Raw genomic sequence first — 19,016 nt, 5'->3', positions numbered from 1 at the left:
AAGAGACATGTAGGAGATAGATAAAAAGTTTTAACGTGGGGGTTACAAAAAGATTTAATAGGTCAAAAACAAAATATGTGAAGAGATAATGGTCAAGAATTTTGCAAAACTGGTGAAAAATGCTAATCTACAGATTTAAGAACTTATGTTAACTCTAAGCATGATAAATATTGAGGAAAACCATACATAGGCACACTGTTTTAAGACTGCTGAAAACTTTAGTTAAAGATAAAATCTTAAAAGTGGTCAGAGAAAAATAAGACAGCTTGCCTTCAAAGAAGGAACAAGTAGGACTCATAGCTGACTTTAAAGGAGGAGTATCATGTACCTTAAACATAAATAGAAAAAGGAAGAAAAACTGTCCTTGTTGTATGAAGCCAGCATAACCTTCAACCTAAACCTGTCAGGAACGTTACAAGAGAAGAAAAATGCAAACCAGTCTTTCGTGGATATAGATGCAAAAATTTTATTTTACTTTATTTTAGAGGAAGATTAGCCCTGAGCTAACTACTGCCAATCCTCCTCTTTTTGCTGAGGAAGACTGGCCCTGAGCTAACATCCATGCCCATCTTCCTCTACTTTATACATGGGATGCCTACCACAGCCTGGCTTTTTGCCAAGCGGTGCCATGTCCACACCCAGGATCCAAACCGGCGAACCCCAGGCCGCCGAGAAGTGGAATGTGCGAACTTAACTGCTGCGCCACTGGGCCGGCCCCAGATGCAAAAATTTTAAATATCAGTGAATTGAATCCAGTGATACATAAAAAGGACAATACAACTAAGTGGATTTAGTCCAGGAATACAAAGGTAGTTATCATTTGAAATTTAACATGTTATCTGATAAGAGGAGAAAAATCATAATTTTGTGGATATAAAATTCAGCACCAACTCATGATAATAACTAGCAATTGAAGAGAACTTCTTAATTCTGATAGAGTTGTTGCTGCCATTGAATCGATTGTGACTCCTATCAACCCTGTGGACAGCAGAGCAGAACCCTGCTCGGTCTTTTTGTGCCATCCTCTCGCCTTCTGGCACTGTATCAGACAATGCTCCGCTGCTATTCATAGGGTTTTCATGGCCAGTTTTTCAGAAGTAGGTGGCCAGGTCCTTCTTTCTAGTCTGTCTTAGTCTGGAAGCTCCTCTAAAGTCTGTCTGCCTATGGGTGACGCTGCTGGTATTTGAAATCCTGGTGGCATAGTTTTCAGCATCACGGTAACATGCAGCCACCATGGTATGACAACTGATTGATAGTATGGTTTCCTGACTAGGAAGCAAACCCAGGCTGAGGTAGTGAGAGTGATGAATCTTAACCACTAGACCACCAGGGCTGGCTTTTAATAGAATATCTACAAAAACAAAAACTACCCCTCAGTGTCTACAAAAAAAAAATCCAAAATCAAAATCATACTTAATATAAGTCATTGGAATCTTTTCCCTCTGAGATCAGAACAAAATAAACGTGCTTACTGTTACTATTTCCATTGAACATTGTACTGAAAGTGCTAGTCAATGTACTAAGGGAAAAAAAGAGAAAGTAAGGATTGGAAGGGAAGAAAGAATTATCCACAATGACATGCTTATGTACCTATGTATGTAGGTATCCAAACAAGTACACAGACAAGTTATTAGAATTAAGCCAATTTAGGAGAATCTTTGGATATAAGTTCAGTATACAGAAATTAAGTGTATTTCTGTACACCAACAAGAATGAAATAGTAAATATTATTTACTGAGAGACACCATAGGTAGTGACATCAAAAAACATTAGCTATCCAGGAATAAATCTAAAGAAAGATGTGCAAAATGTAGATTGAAAAGTACAAAACATTATTAAAAGAAAATAAAGAAAACCTAAATAAATTAAAGGATATGTTATGTTTATGGATGAGAAGACTCAATATTGTAAAGATGTCAGTTCCTCCCAAATTAATATATACATTTAATCCAATCCCATTAGTTTATTATACTGCATACTTAAATTGTTTGTATGCTTTTCTGTTACTACATCATAGTTAAATAAAAAGTTCAATTAAAAGACGTTTCCCATTAAAATGTGTGCTTGTAAGATTTCAGGAGACTTGCAAATTTTTCGTAGAGTGAAGTAAACTTCCTTAGGTACCATTAATGTTTTAGAGACAAATGATGATTTTAGCTGTGATGTTTAATCATGAATGCTACCTCTGTTTTGTTACATCGCTTGGTTATACAGTCTAGATAAGATAGATTATGTGGGAAAGCTTTAGTATGAAATCAGCTTAAGGTTTATATTGAAATATCTAACATTTTCCTGCTTTAGTTAAATGAAGTAAATGAAGAAAACAGGAAGATGGAGATTCAGGCTAAAAGAGTTCAGGCTCGTTTAGATAATTTACAGGTAAGTTGCCTGCTCTTCTCTTGCAATTCAAGTGAATTTTAAAATGATTTCCTTTGGATTTTCTCACTTTTAATATAATTGTTCTTTAATTCATGGATATGTCCTGTTGCAGAGGAAATATGAGTTTATGACCATACAGAGATTGAAAGGAAGTTCCCATGCTGCTCATGAAATGAAAAGTTTAAAACAAGAAAAAGTACTAGTTTCAAAAACTTATAAGGTATGATATGATTGAAAATTTCTGCAATGGAAAGCCAGGAAATTTTCTCTTTGTTCTTTAATCTTTTTCTTACATTTAGCAAACATTATTTTTGGTATGAAAAGATTAACCATAATAATTCCTTTACAGAGATATATCTGCATAATATTTCAAATTTGCAGAAGCAAAACAATATTTCAGCAGTATTTCAGGCACAGTAACACTATCACAGGAACTTAAGCTTAACAACAGCTTCCTCGTTCATTGTGTTTTGAGATTCCACAAGCCTTCAGTGTTACTTTTCTATCAAGACAACAATCCTTCCCATTCATTCATTCACTTTTTTTCCCTAAGATTTTTTTACTTTGAGGTATATCACATACAGGAACATAGTGCACAGATCCTTGAGGGTACAGTCTGATCAGTTTTGACAAATGCCTACAACTCATGTAACCTACAACTATGAAGAACATTTCCATCACCCTAGAAGCTTCCCTCATGTCACTTCCCAGTTCTTTCCTGCAGCAAGTAGTTGTTGATCTGATTTCTATTACCATAAATTAATTTTGCCTATTTTAGAACTTTGGTCAATGGAGTTTTACGGTGTGTACTCATTTGTGAACGGCTTATTTTGTTCCTTGTAATGTTGAGTGCATCAGTAGTTTGCTCCTCTTAGTATAAATATATATTGTATAAATATATCACGGTTTATCGATACTTCTATTGATAGACACCTGGGCTTTTTCTAGTTTTTGTCTATTATGAATAAACCTGCTAATAATGTTTGTATGCAAGGCTTTTTGTGGACATCTGTTTTCATTTCTTTTAAAAACAGAACCATGCTATCTGCTTAATGTTACCTTTGTATTAATTTGCTTTTTTTTTAAAGATTGGCACCTGGGCTAACAACTGTTGCCAGTCTTTTTTTTTTTTTTTTCTGCTTTATTTGCCAAACCACCCCCGGTACATAGTTGTATATCTTAGTTGCAGGTGCTTCTAGTTGTGGTATGTGGGACACCGCCTCAACATGGCCTGACCAGTGGTGCCCTGTCTGCGCCCAGTCTCCGAACCCTGGGCCGCCGCAGCAGAGCACGCAAACTTAACCACTCAGCCATGGAGCCGGCCCCTGTATTAATTTGCTTTTATATTTCTCTGTCTTTTCAGATTTTTAAAAAACTAATTAAACCTAGCATAGTTCCCTGCTTAAGGTAGATGTGTGATAAATGTTCAATTAAATTGATTAAAAGTGGTTTGAAGGCTGACTAAAATCAGTCGAACTGAATTTATAAATTTTTTTTGGCATTTTGTTCTTATTTTTTTCCCCTCCCATTTTGGTAGACTCTCAGAGAACAGGATTTCCAGGAAAAAATTTTCATATTCTCTTTATAGAATGTTATAATGTAAAGACAAAGAAAGAAACAACTTCTTTGGGAAGAAGAAAATATGAAATTCCATAGTGGAAATTGTTCAGCTTTTGAAACCTTTAAATTTGCTAAAATCTTTTCGTTATGTTGCTTCATGCTCTGGAGTTGAGGCCAATTTTACTCTTCTGTGTTATCAAACTTAGAAAAAGAATTTTTGTGGAAATTCTCAATTTTAGTAATACAGTGAAGTTCTTTCAATTTCTTTATTGTGGTGGGTTTTCTCCCCTTCTCTCAGCCAGTATTTAACATGTTTCTAATATTAATTGGAGATACTTGATTTGAAACATCTTTCGTTTGGAAATGCTTTGTCATTCAATATATATTTTAGTGAAGTGGTTTAGGTAAATTATTCTATAATCACTTACCAAATTTAAAGCTTGCTTTTGAAGTTTTATAGGATTGTGAACTGAAATAAAGGTTTGATTTAATTTTTTACATATAGGTACCACTTAATCCACAAATTTATGAACTTTTAACTGTCTTCATGGACTGGATTTCAGATCACCACCTTAGCAAATTGAAAAATGAAGAATATGGAATTGATGGTGGAAAACCAGTAATCAAATTTGCTTCTCAGAGAAATGATATTCAGGAGAAGTGTGTGAAGGTTTGTTTTCTAATTGAAATATGTTACTCAGTAGACATGAAGATTAAAAAAAGAAAGCCTATGGTGCATTTTACAAGAGAAAAAAATATTGAAAGTATTTTTGATGGAAAATTGACCATACCAATAGTCATTTCCAAAAAGATTTATTTTAGACTTAATTAAAGTTAATTCATACTTAGATTTTTCTTAACTTGATGGGGATCAGAAATTAAAAACCTGTTGGGGCCAGCCTGGTGGCGTGGCAGTTAAGTGCTCATGTTCTGTTTTGGCGGCCAGGGGTTTGCTGGTTCAGATCCCGGGTGCGGACATGGCACCGCTTGGCACGCCATGCTGTGGTAGGCCTCCTAACACATAAAGTGTAGGAAGGGCATGGATGTTAGCTCAGGGCCAGCCTTCCCCAGCAAAAAGAGGAGGGTTGGCAGTAGATAGTTAGCTCAGGGCTAATCTTCCTCAAAAGGAAAAAAACCCTACTCCTAAAAGGGCAAAATAATTGTGTATTAGAATTATGCAAATAATCAGTTGATTTGAACAATTCCTGTCACACATCAGTTTAGAATTCAAATCCCACTAAAATAATTTTATTTTGCCTTTTTCACAAAGGGATAAAAAGTCTGTTTTCAAGGGATTTCTTATTAACAAAGAGAAATGACTATTTTCTTAAATTACAGACGTTAATTTGTATATTGGTACTCATGATTTCTAGTTAGTATAAATGGTCATTAGAGATTGACAGTTATATGTCACAAGAAATACATTAAAACTTTGACGAGTAGACGTGTAAAATTGTTTCATTTAATGTTTTCAGAAACAGTTTCATGATTATTAAATACAGGCTAGGGTTTCTTTTTAGGAAATTATTTCCGGTTTTCATTTTCACTTAAAATGTTTCTTCTAAATGCCTTTTGTGCTAGGCAGAATAATGGCCCCCAAGATGTTCATATCCTAATTCCTGGAACCTGTCAATACATTATGTTACATGGCAAGTTAAGGTTCCTAATTAGCTGACCTTCAAATAGAGATTAAGATTATCTGGGTGAGCCCAGTAATCACAGGAGCTCTTTAAACCAGACAAAACAGGCAGAAGAGTAGGTCATGGAGTCAACCCATCCTTGCTGGCTTTGAAGATAGAGAAAGAGGGCCATTAACCAAGGAATGTGGGTAATTTCTAGAAGCTAGGAATTATCTTCAGCTGACAGTCAGTTAGGAAACAGAGATCTCAGTCCTACAACTACAAGGTAGTGAATGCTGCCAACAACTTGAATGAGCAAAAAAGTAGATTCTCCCCTAGCCTCCAGAAAGGAACACAGCCCTGCTGACACCTTGATTTTAGCTGGTTGAGACTCATATCAGACTTCTGACCTAGAGAACTGTAAGAGAATAAATTTGTGTTCTTTAAACCAGTAAGGTTATGGTAATTTGTTATGGGAGCAATAGGAAACAAATATACCTTTGTTTAGAACTTTTTCTCTTTTAGCACCTATGTCGCCTATTCGCTCTATATTTAGCCTTACTTTAGAAGTAGCTGTTAATTAGGAGGACCTGCAGTATTAAAGTTCTGTAGAGAAATTCCATTTGTTAGAACTGGATGTGATAGGGCAGTCTTAAGATATTAAGGCTAAAAAATGACAATTTTAACAAATGGAATATGGATCATGTAATATTCTGTTTTTATATCAGATTAATGGCATAAGAGGAGAATATTTAGCACATGTTTGGCACAGGATTCTTTTTAATCATCCTTAAAGGATTTTTTGACTTATTGGGGACTAATTTTTGTTGAGCCTAGATCCTTAACTGAAATATTGTTTTCAATTTATGGTTACTAATACATCAAAAAATGTAAAGTAATCTTAAAGCTTTTGAATAGCCTTCTTAATAGAATAAGAGAAGGATAAATAGTACCAAATTAATGAATTACATAATTGTATATTCTTGTGGCCAATACAAGCAAGTATTCAGGTTTTGTTAGGAATGTGTACAATTTGTGCTTTAAAAATAACGCAGTCTTTTTTAAAAGGCTTTTTTGTTAACAGCATTATTGCATGAACCCCTTTGATGATCACTATATTTATTTTAAAAATATTGGTGTAGCTCAAAATATTTTTGCACAATAGTCTCTTCACAAATTACCTTTGGAAACTTCTGACACTTTTTGTTGTATATTTTATCACCATTGTGACCCATTAACATTTGAGGATCGTTAATATTTAAAAACACAAGAAGCCATTGGGAACTAAATATGGTATATTAGGTAGATGACCAAACTGGGTATACCTTATAAAACTGATTTTCTTGTATGACTCAAAAACAGATAGATGGAATGTTTTCAAAGTAATTGAGAAAAAAGTAATTCAGTAAAACCTGCACTGGAATCTGCTAAGATGTGTTACAACTGATGGTGGAAAAAATATCTGTAGAAGATTGATGTCAACAACATGCAGACTAGGTAGGAAGCAGAAGCACCAGGCCCTTGTTCCCCCATGGAGATGTTGAGTTAACAACAGTGTACAGACGAAAACACGTTTCTGAGAATTCTGGAGACCAGTTGAGAAGCTGCAGCACCCAGGCCAACACGTAACCAGGAAGAGACTCCATCCAAAGGGATATGAAAGCTTCTGGAATTTTGAATGCCTGTGCCCCTTCCAGCATAGCATGGTGCAGTCAGGAGGAAACAGTCCTACACCATGGCTCCACCTTTGGTGCTGAAACACAAGTGGACTGTGTGTCCAACATTTTAGCCTGTTGGGCTGGCTGCAGGACTGTTTTCTGTTTCGCCTGACAAACACTGTGGCATAGTTTGGAAACCACGGAAAATAGATGTGAGTGCTGCAATATATTTGAGCTGCATATATCTGCACTTCCACAGGCCGATGCCACAGGGAGAAAGAGATTATGGGCTCCTGAGAAGAAGTGGGCAAACCACGTTGGAAATTAAGACAGTTAAAAGCACATGCAAGCCCAGAGAAGACACATCCATAGAAAAGAGGTCCTAGAACCACTAGCAGGGCTGATTGGTGAAGGTCTTCACTTGCACGAAACCAGGCATAAAATCATGAAGGTGATTTTTTTTTTCAAATGCCCATATCAAAACAAGATCACAAAGCATACAAAGAAATAGGGACAATCAGAGGAACAGAACAGAGCTCCAGAAACAGACCATAAAGAAACGCAGATCTCTTAACTTCCAGATAAAGAATTTTAAAACTCTCTTAAAGATGCCCAGTAAGCTAAAAGAGAACACAAATACACAACTAAGCAAAATCAGGAAAACGATGCATGAGCAAATGGAAAATACCACCAAAAAAAAATGTATAAGAACCAAACTCTAGAGCTGAAGAATACAGTAATTGAACTGAAAAATTCATTAGAGAGGCTCACAGCAGACTTGATCAGGCAGAAGAAAGAATCAGCAAAGATGAAGACAGGTTATTTGAAGTCATCAAGTCAGAGGAGCAAAAAGACAAAAAGAATGAAGAAAAGTGAAGAGAGACTAAGGAACTTACGGGATATTGTCACGTGTCCTAAATAGACTAGTATACACACTATGGGAGACCCAGAAAGAGAAGAGAGAGAAAGAGGCAGAGAGATTTTTAAAATAAATAATACCTGATAACTTCCCAAATCTGAGGGACTTAGTGAATTTGTGTGTACAAATTCAAGAACCTCAACAACCTCCAAACAGAATAAACCCAAAAGGACCCACCCTGAGACAAATTATAATCAAATCTTTGAAAGTCAAAGACAGAGTCTTGAAATCAGCAAGGGAGGAGCAACTTTTCACATACAAGTGAGCTTCTATGAGAATATAAGTGGATTTCTCAACAGAAACGTTGTAGTCCTGAAGGTAATAGGATGATATATACAAAGTGCTGAAAGAAAAAACCACTAACCAAGAATACAGTATCTGGCAAAACTGTCCTTCAAAAATGAAGGCGAAATTAAGACTTTTCCAGATAAACAAAAATTTAGGGAGTGCATTATTATTAGACCTTCCCTACCAGAAATACCAAAGGGAGTCCTTCAAATTTAAATGAAAGGACACTAGACAACAACATTAAGCCATATGAAAATAGGAAGTTTTCTGTTAAAGGGAAATACATGGACAAGTATAGTAACCTGTATTGTAATTTTGGTGCATAAATCCACTTTTAATTCTTGTATAGAACTTAAATGACAAAAGCATAAAAAATAACTAAATGTATGTTAATGGGTTATACAATGTATAGAGATGTAGTTTGTGACATCAATAATATAAGCGGAGTGATGGAGCTGTAAAGGATTAGGGTTCTGGCTTATGACTAAAGTTTAGTTTTTATCACTTTCAAATAGTTTCTTTAGAGTTTAAGATGTTTTATGTAATTGTATTGTTAACCACAAACAAAATATCTAGAGTATACACAAAAGGAAGTGAGAAGCAAAGCATGTGACTACCAAAACAGTCAATGGAATGTAACAGCAGGTGGTAAGAGAAGAAAGGAGGGGCAAAAAAGCTACAAAACATACAGAATAGAATTAACAAAATGGAAATAGCAAGTCATTTCTTATTAGTAATTACTTTAAATGTAAATAGATTAAACCTCCCAATTGAAAGGCATAAGATTGAATGGATTTAAAAAACCCATCAAACTATTTGTTGTCAACAAGAGACTCACTGTAAATCTAAGCATACATATAGGCTGGAAGTGGAAAGGATAGAAAAAGATATTCCATGCAAATAATAACCAAAAGAGAGTAGGGGTGGTTCAAACAAAATATCAGACAAAATAAACTTTAAATCAAAAACTGTTACAAGAGATAACAAAGAAGGACACTCTATAATGAGAAGAGGATCAATTTGCCAAGAAGATATAACAATGATAAGTATTTATCCATAAAGCATCAGAATTCCTGAGTGTAGAAAGCAACTGTTGACAGAATTGAAGGGAGAAATAAATAGCAGTGCATGTGAGGTTGCTACTAGTAAGACTTCAGTACCCCACGTTCAGTAATGGATACATCATCCAGACAGAAGGTCATAAATGAAATAGAGGACTTGAGGAATACTATAGACCAGTTGGAACTGAAAGACATATACAGAACATTCCACCCAACCACAGCAGAATATACATTCTTCTCAAGGGCACATGGCGTATTCTTCAGGATAGACTATATGTTAGGCCACAAGACAAGTCTTAGCAAATTTAGAGACTAATATTATACACGGTATCTTTTCTGATCCCAATGAAATGAAACTAGAAATCAATAGCAAAAGGAAAACTGGACAGTACACATATATGTAGAAAATACCACACTCTTAAAAACCAGTAGGTCAAAGAATAAATCAAGAAGGAAATTAGAAAATACTTTGAGGTAAATGAAAATAAAAACATACCAAAACTTAGGGTATGCAGCTAAAGCAGTACTAAGAGGGAAATTTATAGCTTACATTAAAAAGGAAGAAGGATCTTCAAACCAACAACTTAACATTACACCTCAAAGAACTAGAAAAAGAAGAACAAACTAAACCCAGTGTTAGCAGAAGGAAGGAAATAATTAAGATTAAAGATAAATAAGACAGAAAATAGAAAAAAATGAATGAAACTAAGAGTTTGGTCTTTGACAAGATAAAAATTGGCAAACCCCCAGCTAAATAAACTAAGGAAGAAAAGAAGACACAAGTAAAATGAGAAGTGAGGGGATGTTACAACCAATGCCACAGAAATAAGAAAGATTATGAGAATACTGTGAAAAATTGTATGCCAATAAATTGGATAACCCAGAAGAAAAAGATGAATTCCTAGAAACACAGAACCTACCAAGACTGAATCATGAAGATATATAAAATATGAACAGAGCAGTAACTAGTAAGGAGATTGAATCGGTAATTAAAAAGATTACCAACAAAGAAAAGCCAAGTACCAGATGGCTACACTGAAGTATTCTACCAAACATTTAAAGAACTCACCCCAGTCCTCCTCAGACTCTTTCAAAAAGTTGAATAGGAACCAGTGCTTCCACACTCACTCTGTGAGGCCAGCATTGCCCTGATACCAAACCCAGACATAGGCATAGGCACAGGAAAATAAAACTACAGACCAATATCCCTGATTAATATTTGCGCAAAAAATCCTCAGTGAAGTACTAGCAAACCTAATTCAATAGAAGAAACAGAAATATAGAATAAATAAATGGATATAGAAGAAATAGAAGGAAAATATATTTTTTGAATTATTCATTCTGACAGTCCCTGTCTTTCAACTGGTGTATTTAGAACATGGATGTTCAAAGTAATACTGGTATAGTTGGATTACTATGTACTCTGTTACTGTTTTTATTGTCCTTGTTATTTCTTTTTGTTTTCCACACTTTTTCTGCCTTTTCTGGTTTTCATTGAGTTTTCTATATGAGTGAGTTTTTTTCTTTTAGCATATCACTTATACTTCTTTTTTCTTTTTTTTTAACAATTACCCTTGAGTTTGCAGCGTATGTTTACCAACTGATCCAAGTCCACTTTCAGATAACACTCAGCCGTTTCATAGATAGTGCAGATACCTTATAACAGTGTTCCCAGTTCCTCCTTCTAATCCCTTAGCACGTTGTTGTCATTCGTTTCATTGAGCCATAAGATATGTAATCACTGAATACCTCTTGCTGTTACTATTTTGAAGATTTTTTTTTTATTTTTTCCTTTTTCTCCCCAAAGCCCCCTGGTACATAGTTGTGTATTCTTCGTTGTGGGTTCTTCTAGTTGTGGCATGTGGGACGCTTCCTCAGCGTGGTCTGATGAGCAGTGCCATGTCCGCACCCAGGATTCGAACTAACGAAACACTAGGCCGCCTGCAGCGGAGCGCACAAACTTAACCACTCGGCCACGGGGCCAGCCCCATTGCTGTTACTATTTTGAACAAATAAATATTATTTGTTAGATTAAGAATAAGAAAAATGGATAGTGAACCAGAGGAAATGCCTCCAGAAGCAAAAATGAGGATGAAGGCTATTGGAAGGGATACATCAGCGTCAGCAGGACCAAACTCCTGCAATACAGGGAATCATGGGTTTTCTGATAACCAAAAGCTATGGGAGTGACATGTAAAATCTCATGTTGGAAAGGTCCTGACCAAGACAATTAAATAATGTGTTTTGAAATTTGGGTGTGGGGCAGCTGTCAAGCTAAAAAGAACCATTTTCCTTTTTTAAAGAATGGTATGAGACTATCTTTGGAGCTGCCTTTTTTTTTTTTTTTAAGATTGAGTGGTATACTAATAAATGAGAGTTTGAAATTAGAGGTAATTTATGTTTTATATACAGATTTCAAGACATTTGCTAATTTTGCAGTTTCATGTGATTAGTTTCCAAAGGTTACAGATAATTCAAAAAATCAGAAATTGTATCTTTCTAAGAATGGAATATTTTTTTAGATACAACTGTTAGCCCATTAAGAGAGAAGCAAAAACCTATCATCTACTTCAACTGCAAGCAGTTACTCTCTAACTTAACTCCCTTCTTACCTAAACCATCTGGCTCCTAGGAACAGCCTTTTAGAGAGGAAGGAGTATTGTATTGGGAGGAAAATGTTAGTGGAATGTTGACTGAAAGTAAATTAGATAAAATATAGCTTTCTTCCTAATAGGCATTGGTTTTGTTTCAAGTCTTGATAAACCAGGTATTGCATTGCTGTCAGTGGACACAGATGCTTAGCTCTTTCTAAAAAACATTTTAAAATCTTATGTAAACTGTTGAGTATTTGAAATAGCCCACTTACCTTAATGGATCTTGTCTACTTTCATTAGTCTTCAAAGAACAACCGTTTGTTACCAGAGTAAGTCAGTATTTCAGTTGTGCTTCTCTTGATTTTTATTAGCTAGTTTCTGTAAGCATCTCCACCAGAGCTTGAGGCAAATCATAAGGAAGCTTTTCTTTTAAAATATAAACCACAACCAAAAATGTAAATATATAAAATACTTAAATATTTGGCTACTTTTATTTTTTAAAAGAGATAAATGCACCCCAAAAAAGCGCAACATTATATGACAATGGAGAATGAGAAAGATGCACTTTCTGTAACTTTGTCAAAGCATTTGAGTGACTAGTGAAATCCGGTTTGGTTTTAACTTACTGCAAGAATTCTTATTTAATACAGTAGCATGGTTTATTTTAAGCGTATACATATTTGCCAGTGGCCTCTCAAAAGTACATTTTAGGTACTGAAAATTGAAGGAAAGAAAATGCATATTTTATGGAATCTTTGACCACATATACTTTGTTAGATCTATGTGTTAAGGGTTGTAGGTTTTTAAATTTTTTTTGTATATGAATTTCTTTTAATGTGACAGTTAAATACATCTTTAAAAGTATAGTCACAGACGGGCCGGCCCAGTGGCGCAGTGGGTAAGTGTGCACGTTCTGCCTCGGCGGCCTCGGGTTTGCCAGGTCTGATCCTAGGTGCGGACATGGCACCGTTTGGCACGCCATGCTGTGGTAGGTGTCCCACATATAAAGTAGAGGAAGGTGGGCATGGATGTTAGCTTAGGGCCAGTCTTCCTCAGCAAAAAGAGGAGGATTGGCAGCAGTTAACTCAGGGCTAATCTTCCTCAAAAAAAAAAGTGTAGTCACAGATAAAAGAAACATACAGTATAATGATTCCTTGAAAACTCCTACAATTTTAAGTTTAGAGGCAGCTTCAGACTCTTTTTTGCTGGTAACTACTCGCTGAGCTCTTTAATAGGTAATAACTCCAGAGAAGCAGCCTGTATATATTCCTAACACTGTGTTCACTTGCATTTAAGTTTAGAGTAAGCCCCAAGTAAAACGATGGAAATGTAAATAGAGCTATTAGTTCTTACTTACATGATTTAATTCTATCAAGATACTTGAATTTAACTTGCTTTAAATGGAAAGGCAAACTTTCCGTTTTTGTCCATTTTACTATTTATGTTAAAATAACATCTTACATATTCTTTTCTTGACTCAACTGAAATATTAACCTAAGGTCAAGATGGGAGAGAGAAATGACTGAGGTGAATGTCTTTACTAAAGTACCAATAAATTTGTCAAAACCACCCCCCGCCCCCCAAAAAAAGAAAGAAAAACAATCCCATTTTCAGTAGCATCAAAAATAAGAAAATACTTAGGAATCAGTTGTTCAAGAGAAGTGTAAAACTCATACTCTGAAAACTACAAAACCTTGTTGAAAGAAATTAAAAAGATCTAAATAAAATGGAATGACATACTTAATCCTGGATTAGAAGATGTAGGCTGCTAATACTTCATAAATTGATCTGCATATTCAATATAACCCTTATTAAAATCCCAACTGGCTGCTTTGCAGAAATTGATAAGCTGACTTGAAATTCATATGGAAATGCCAGGGACCCAGAATATCCAACACAAGCTTGAAAAAGGACAAAGTTGGAGGACTCACACTTCCTGATTTTAAATCTTACTACAAAGCTGCAGTAACAAGTAGAGTGTGATATTGGCATAAGGGTAGATATGTAGATCAAGGGAATAGAATTGAAAATCCAGAAATGAACCTTCACAGTGCATCAAAGTCCTAAACATAAGAGGTAAAAGTCCAAAACTCTTGGAAGAAAACATACAGGTAAATCGTCATGCCATTGGATTTGGCACTGTTTTCTTAAATATGACATAAAAAGCACAAGGAACCAAAGGAAAAACAAACATATAAATTGGACTTTATCAAAATTTAAAACTTACCTGATGAAAAAAATGTGTAAAGGATCTGAATAGACATTTTTCCAAATAAGATGCACACATGGCCAAGTGGTATGTGAAAAGATTAACATCGCTGATCATCAAAGAAATGTAAGTCAAAACCTCAGTGAGATATCACCTCGCAGCTGTTAGGATCTCAAGTGTTCTTACCCACCTCCCCAAATGGTAACTATGTGAGGTGATGCATATGTTAATTAGCTTGATTGTGGTAATCATTCATTTCATAGTATGTACATATAGGAAAACGTGGTTTTTTCTTTGAGTGACGAAGATTGGCTTTGAGCTAACGTCTGTTGCAAGTCTTCCTCTTTTTGCTTGAGGAAGATTGTTGCAGAGCTAATGTCTGTGCCAGTCTTCCTCTATTTTATGTGAGATGCTGCCACAGCGTGGTCTGACGAATGGTGCTAGGTCCATGCCCAGGATCTGAACCTGCGAACCCCGGGCCACTGAAGCAGAGCACGCAGACCCAACCATTGTGCCACTGGACTGGCCCTCAAGACGTCATTTTTTACAATTTAAATATATCCAGTTTTCATTTGTCAATCATACCTCAGTAATGTTGGGGGGAGAAAATATAACACATGAGAAAACATGGAATTGGGAAAAAGAGCTGTGTATTCTAATTGTTTGCAAAAGTTCTGTATGACTAGAGTACTAGATGTGAGGAGAAAAAGGGAAATACTGGGAAAAGAAGGAAGTGTTGAAGCATGGTGATCTTTGTGGGCCTGGACAATGAGTTTGGGTTCTGTATCTCTTTGCAGCCCTAGCACTAACAGTGCCTTAATAAAAGCAGATGTCCAATAAGTATTGGTTGTTGAGACCCAAACAGAAGACGAGCAAACCTCCATTGTTGAGAAAATTCTAACTAATTAAAAAGTGAAATTTGAGTCAAAACATTGTTTTAACTTTTGTGCTTCAAAGGATACGATCATGCAAGTCAAACAACAACCAACTGAATGGAGAATGTATTTTCCAAATCATGTATCTGATAAAGGGACTTCCATCCTGAATATTAAAAAAAAAATTTACAACTCAAAAAAGACAACCTGATTAAAATGCACAATGCATCCGAATAGACATTTCTCTAAGAATTATATACAAATGGTCAATAAGCACGTGAAATGATGCTCAACAACATAGTAATTTGGGAAATGCGAATCAAAACCACATTGATATATGACTTCATACCCACTGGGATGGCTAAAATCGAAAAGTCAGATAACCCTAAGTGTTGACCAAGATGTGAAGAAATTAGAACTCATATACTAGTGGTAAAAATGTAAAATGGTATAGCAACTTTGGAAAATAGTCTGGCAGTTCCTGAAAAGATTAAACGTGGATTTTCCATATGAGCCAGCAATTCTACTCCTAGGTATGTACTCGAGAAATGAAAGTGTGTGTGCACACAAATTTGTACATGAATGTTCATAGCAGCACAATTCATGATAGCCAACAAGTGGAAACAACCCAAAAGTCCATCAGCTGACAAATGGATAATAAAATGGTGTATGTATACAGTGGAATATTATTTGCTGACAAAAAGGAATGATGTATTGATGCATGCTACAACAGGAATGAATTTTGAAACTATTACAAGTGAAGTCAAAAAAGACCCCAGTGTTGTAGGATTCCATTTATATGAAAAATCCAGAATAGGTAAATCTATATACAGAAAGTAGATTAGTGGTTGCCTAGGGCTGGGACAGTTGGCTCAGAGTGTTGGAGTTACTTAATGGTTAGGGTTTTTTGGAGAAAGGTGATGAAAATGTTCTAAAACTATGGTGATAGTTTCACAACTCTGAATATATTAAAAATCATTGAATTATACACTTTAAATGGGTGAATTCTATGGTGTGTGAATTAAATCCCAATAAAGCTATTGCCAAAATATTCACCACCATCACCACCACAACAGAAACAGCATATAACCAGGCCTATATGTTACTTTTGGTCTTACTGTCTCCTGAGTCTCTTTAAACTTGGGATGCTTTGCTTTCTCCCCTCCTTCCCTCCCCATTTTTTTTTTTTTTCCTTGAGGAAGATTCACCCTGAGCTAACATCTGTTTCCAATCTTCCTCTTTTTTGTTCCTTTTTGTATGTGAGCTGCCATCACAGCATGGCCACTGACAGACAAGTAGTGTAGGTCCGTGCCTGGGAACCAAACCCAGGCTGCTAAAGCAGAACGTGCCAAACTTAACCACTAGGCCACCAGGGCTGTCCCCACTTCACATTTTTATGCTAATAACTTTTTGAAGAGCCTGGGTCTGTTGACTATCTCACGTTTAGTTTTTTCGCATGCTGCTTTGTGGTGTTACATATCTTGTTTTGTGGCAGAAAAACTTTATAGGTAATTCTGTGTACTTTATCTTGTATACGTAAGTGTAGTCCCATTTGAAAGATTTCCCTCTGAAATCACTTTCATTCTTTACCAATTTTAAATCTTATATAAAAATACAGAGGGGGGAAATGAAGTATATAAAATTTTGCTGGAATTATGACCTTAACAGAGTAGGTAATTATCAAATTCCATTCATCCACAAAAGTACAATTTAGATATTTCTCAACTTAAGGTGTAATTTTTCAATTTTGCTTGAAATTTCATTCTAGAAAATAACTTAGACTAGTGGGAAACCAATTAAGAGTTTTAAGGAGAAAATAAGATCAGGTTTATGCTTTAAAAGGATCATGTTGGCTGTTATGTGGAGATAGCATTGAAGGGATGCAAGAGTAGATGCTGGAAAAGAATTAGGAAGCTCTCACATAGGTGAGGTGAAATAAGATAGTAACTTGCATTAAGATGGTGACTATGGAATTAGAAAGGCACTATTTAGGAGGTAAACTTGATGAGGCTTGGTAATGGATCCAGTATAAAACTTGGAGTGTCCAGATTGGCTTCCAGGTTTCTGACTTTTGCAACTGGATGAATGTTGGTAGCATTCACTCAACGTAGGAAATGTTGGAGGAAATCTGGGTTTGAGCCTCCTCCATCTGCTAAGTTTGTTTTAGACAAGTTGAGTTTGAGATATCAAAATGAATATCTGGTAGGCACTGAAATATGACAGACTAGAGCTCAGCAGAGAGGTCTGAGCTAGATAGATAAATATGGGAGTCATTAGTCTGTATTTACTAATACCGAATTTAAGGAATGGCAACATTTAATGATAAGGTGAATGAGGATGAACCAGCAAAAGAGACTGATACTGACCAGAGAAGTAGAGGGAAAATTAGGAGAAATTGGTGTCACAGAAGCCAAGGAGAGTATTTCAAAAGGAAGGAGTGGTCAGCAGTATCTAGTTTTTGCTCTGAAAGATCACTTATGTCCTTCCAAACTCATGTTTATTTTCATACCTTATTTATCACATCTGTGGCCCAGTTACATATGATTTTGTATCCTAGCTGTTACTGTTTTATTTAATTTATTATTAATATTTTTCATTTTGTTCATAATCTTTAGCCCACTGAGTGTATATACACCTGATTTAACCATTTCCTTATTGCTAGGCAATTAAGTTATTTTCACGTATTTATTCTTATAAACAATGTGACAAATACTTCTGTGCATGTGCTTTTGGAGGGGTATAGTTTAGGTTATTTTCTTAGGCTACCGTACTGGAATTGGGGTTATTCCACCAGATGCTTAGAATATATCTTTATGGTCTTGAAGTCTTTTAGCAAAATGACATACTCTTGAAGCAACATTGATAAACATCTTTTCAGAATATATGTACAGTCATGTGCTGCATAATGATGTTTCAGTCAATGACAGACTACATATATGACAGTGGTCCCATAAGACTAGTACCATATAGCCTAAGCGTGTAGTAGGCCATCTAGGTTTGTGTAAGTAAGGATGTTTGCACAATGGCCCACTCGCCTGATGACGCCTTTCTCAGAATGTATCCCTATCATTAAGTGGCACATTATTATTTTTACAAATTGACATTAATTATTAAGATATTTATGCAAAACAGACAAAAAAGAGGAAAGTATATATCACCCCAATTATTAAAATCTCACTGTTGTTTAAAACATCCTTTCGTATATCTTTTTTCAATATAAATTCATGTAGACATATTTCATATAAATGAGATCTTATTACACTTGTTCTTTTTAACCTGCTTTTGTTGCCCCGGAATATGCCATGGCAATAAATATAGATGCCATTATCATTTTTAATGATAATATATGCACCATAAATTTATTTAACCATTTAAGATTCAGAGAGTATGTTTGTATAGGTTGATCTGAAAATCCTAGATGTGCTGTTGCTGGGTCAAAGGAAATAGATATTTAAATTTTCAAATACGTATTTCCATATTGTATTGTTTATGATTTTAAAGTGACTGTCTTTTGTTAGAGAACTTTTTTTTTCTTTTGGAAAAAAATAATTTTTGGAAAATTATGGTAATTGATTTCAGACATCTAAAAATACTGTGCATTTATATTTTCCATCATTTTATCTTTAGCTTTTGCCTGTGTTGACAGAGCAGCTACAGTGGATGCCATTTGTGAGTGCCAAACTTCATGAGCCTTTTGTAAAATTTTTATATTGGTCTGTAAGGCAGCTGGATGCTGGAACACAGGTAAATGATTAATGAGTCTGTCTTTAAATAACACTCTGTTAGCATTATTCTCTTGATCTTTCACGGTTTTTTTTTTTGCATGTCTTCTATTTTTATTTTAGGACTTCTCC

At 35.3% G+C, this 19,016-nt stretch overlaps 1 protein-coding gene across 36 annotated transcripts in view; it reads left to right on the top strand.

Annotated features, from left to right (window-relative positions):
* CCDC138 (coiled-coil domain containing 138) overlaps window positions 1-19,016 on the top strand; it is a 74,420-nt gene that overhangs the window by 15,940 nt on the left and 39,464 nt on the right. For all 36 annotated transcript variants that reach the window (XR_011425899.1, XR_011425902.1, XR_011425901.1 and 33 more), the window contains 4 exons: window positions 2,302-2,379; window positions 2,492-2,599; window positions 4,445-4,609; window positions 18,790-18,906. Coding sequence is in view for 32 of the 36 variants with exons in the window: in XM_014730856.3 (XP_014586342.3) it covers window positions 2,302-2,379; window positions 2,492-2,599; window positions 4,445-4,609; window positions 18,790-18,906 (468 nt within the window). In the remaining 4 variants the exon portion in view is untranslated. The remainder of the gene's footprint in view (window positions 1-2,301; window positions 2,380-2,491; window positions 2,600-4,444; window positions 4,610-18,789; window positions 18,907-19,016) is intronic.

This window comes from Equus caballus, chromosome 15 (genome assembly GCF_041296265.1).
Source record: "Equus caballus isolate H_3958 breed thoroughbred chromosome 15, TB-T2T, whole genome shotgun sequence".
Taxonomy (NCBI): domain Eukaryota; kingdom Metazoa; phylum Chordata; class Mammalia; order Perissodactyla; family Equidae; genus Equus; species Equus caballus.
This window is presented reverse-complemented; position numbering and strand designations above follow the sequence as displayed.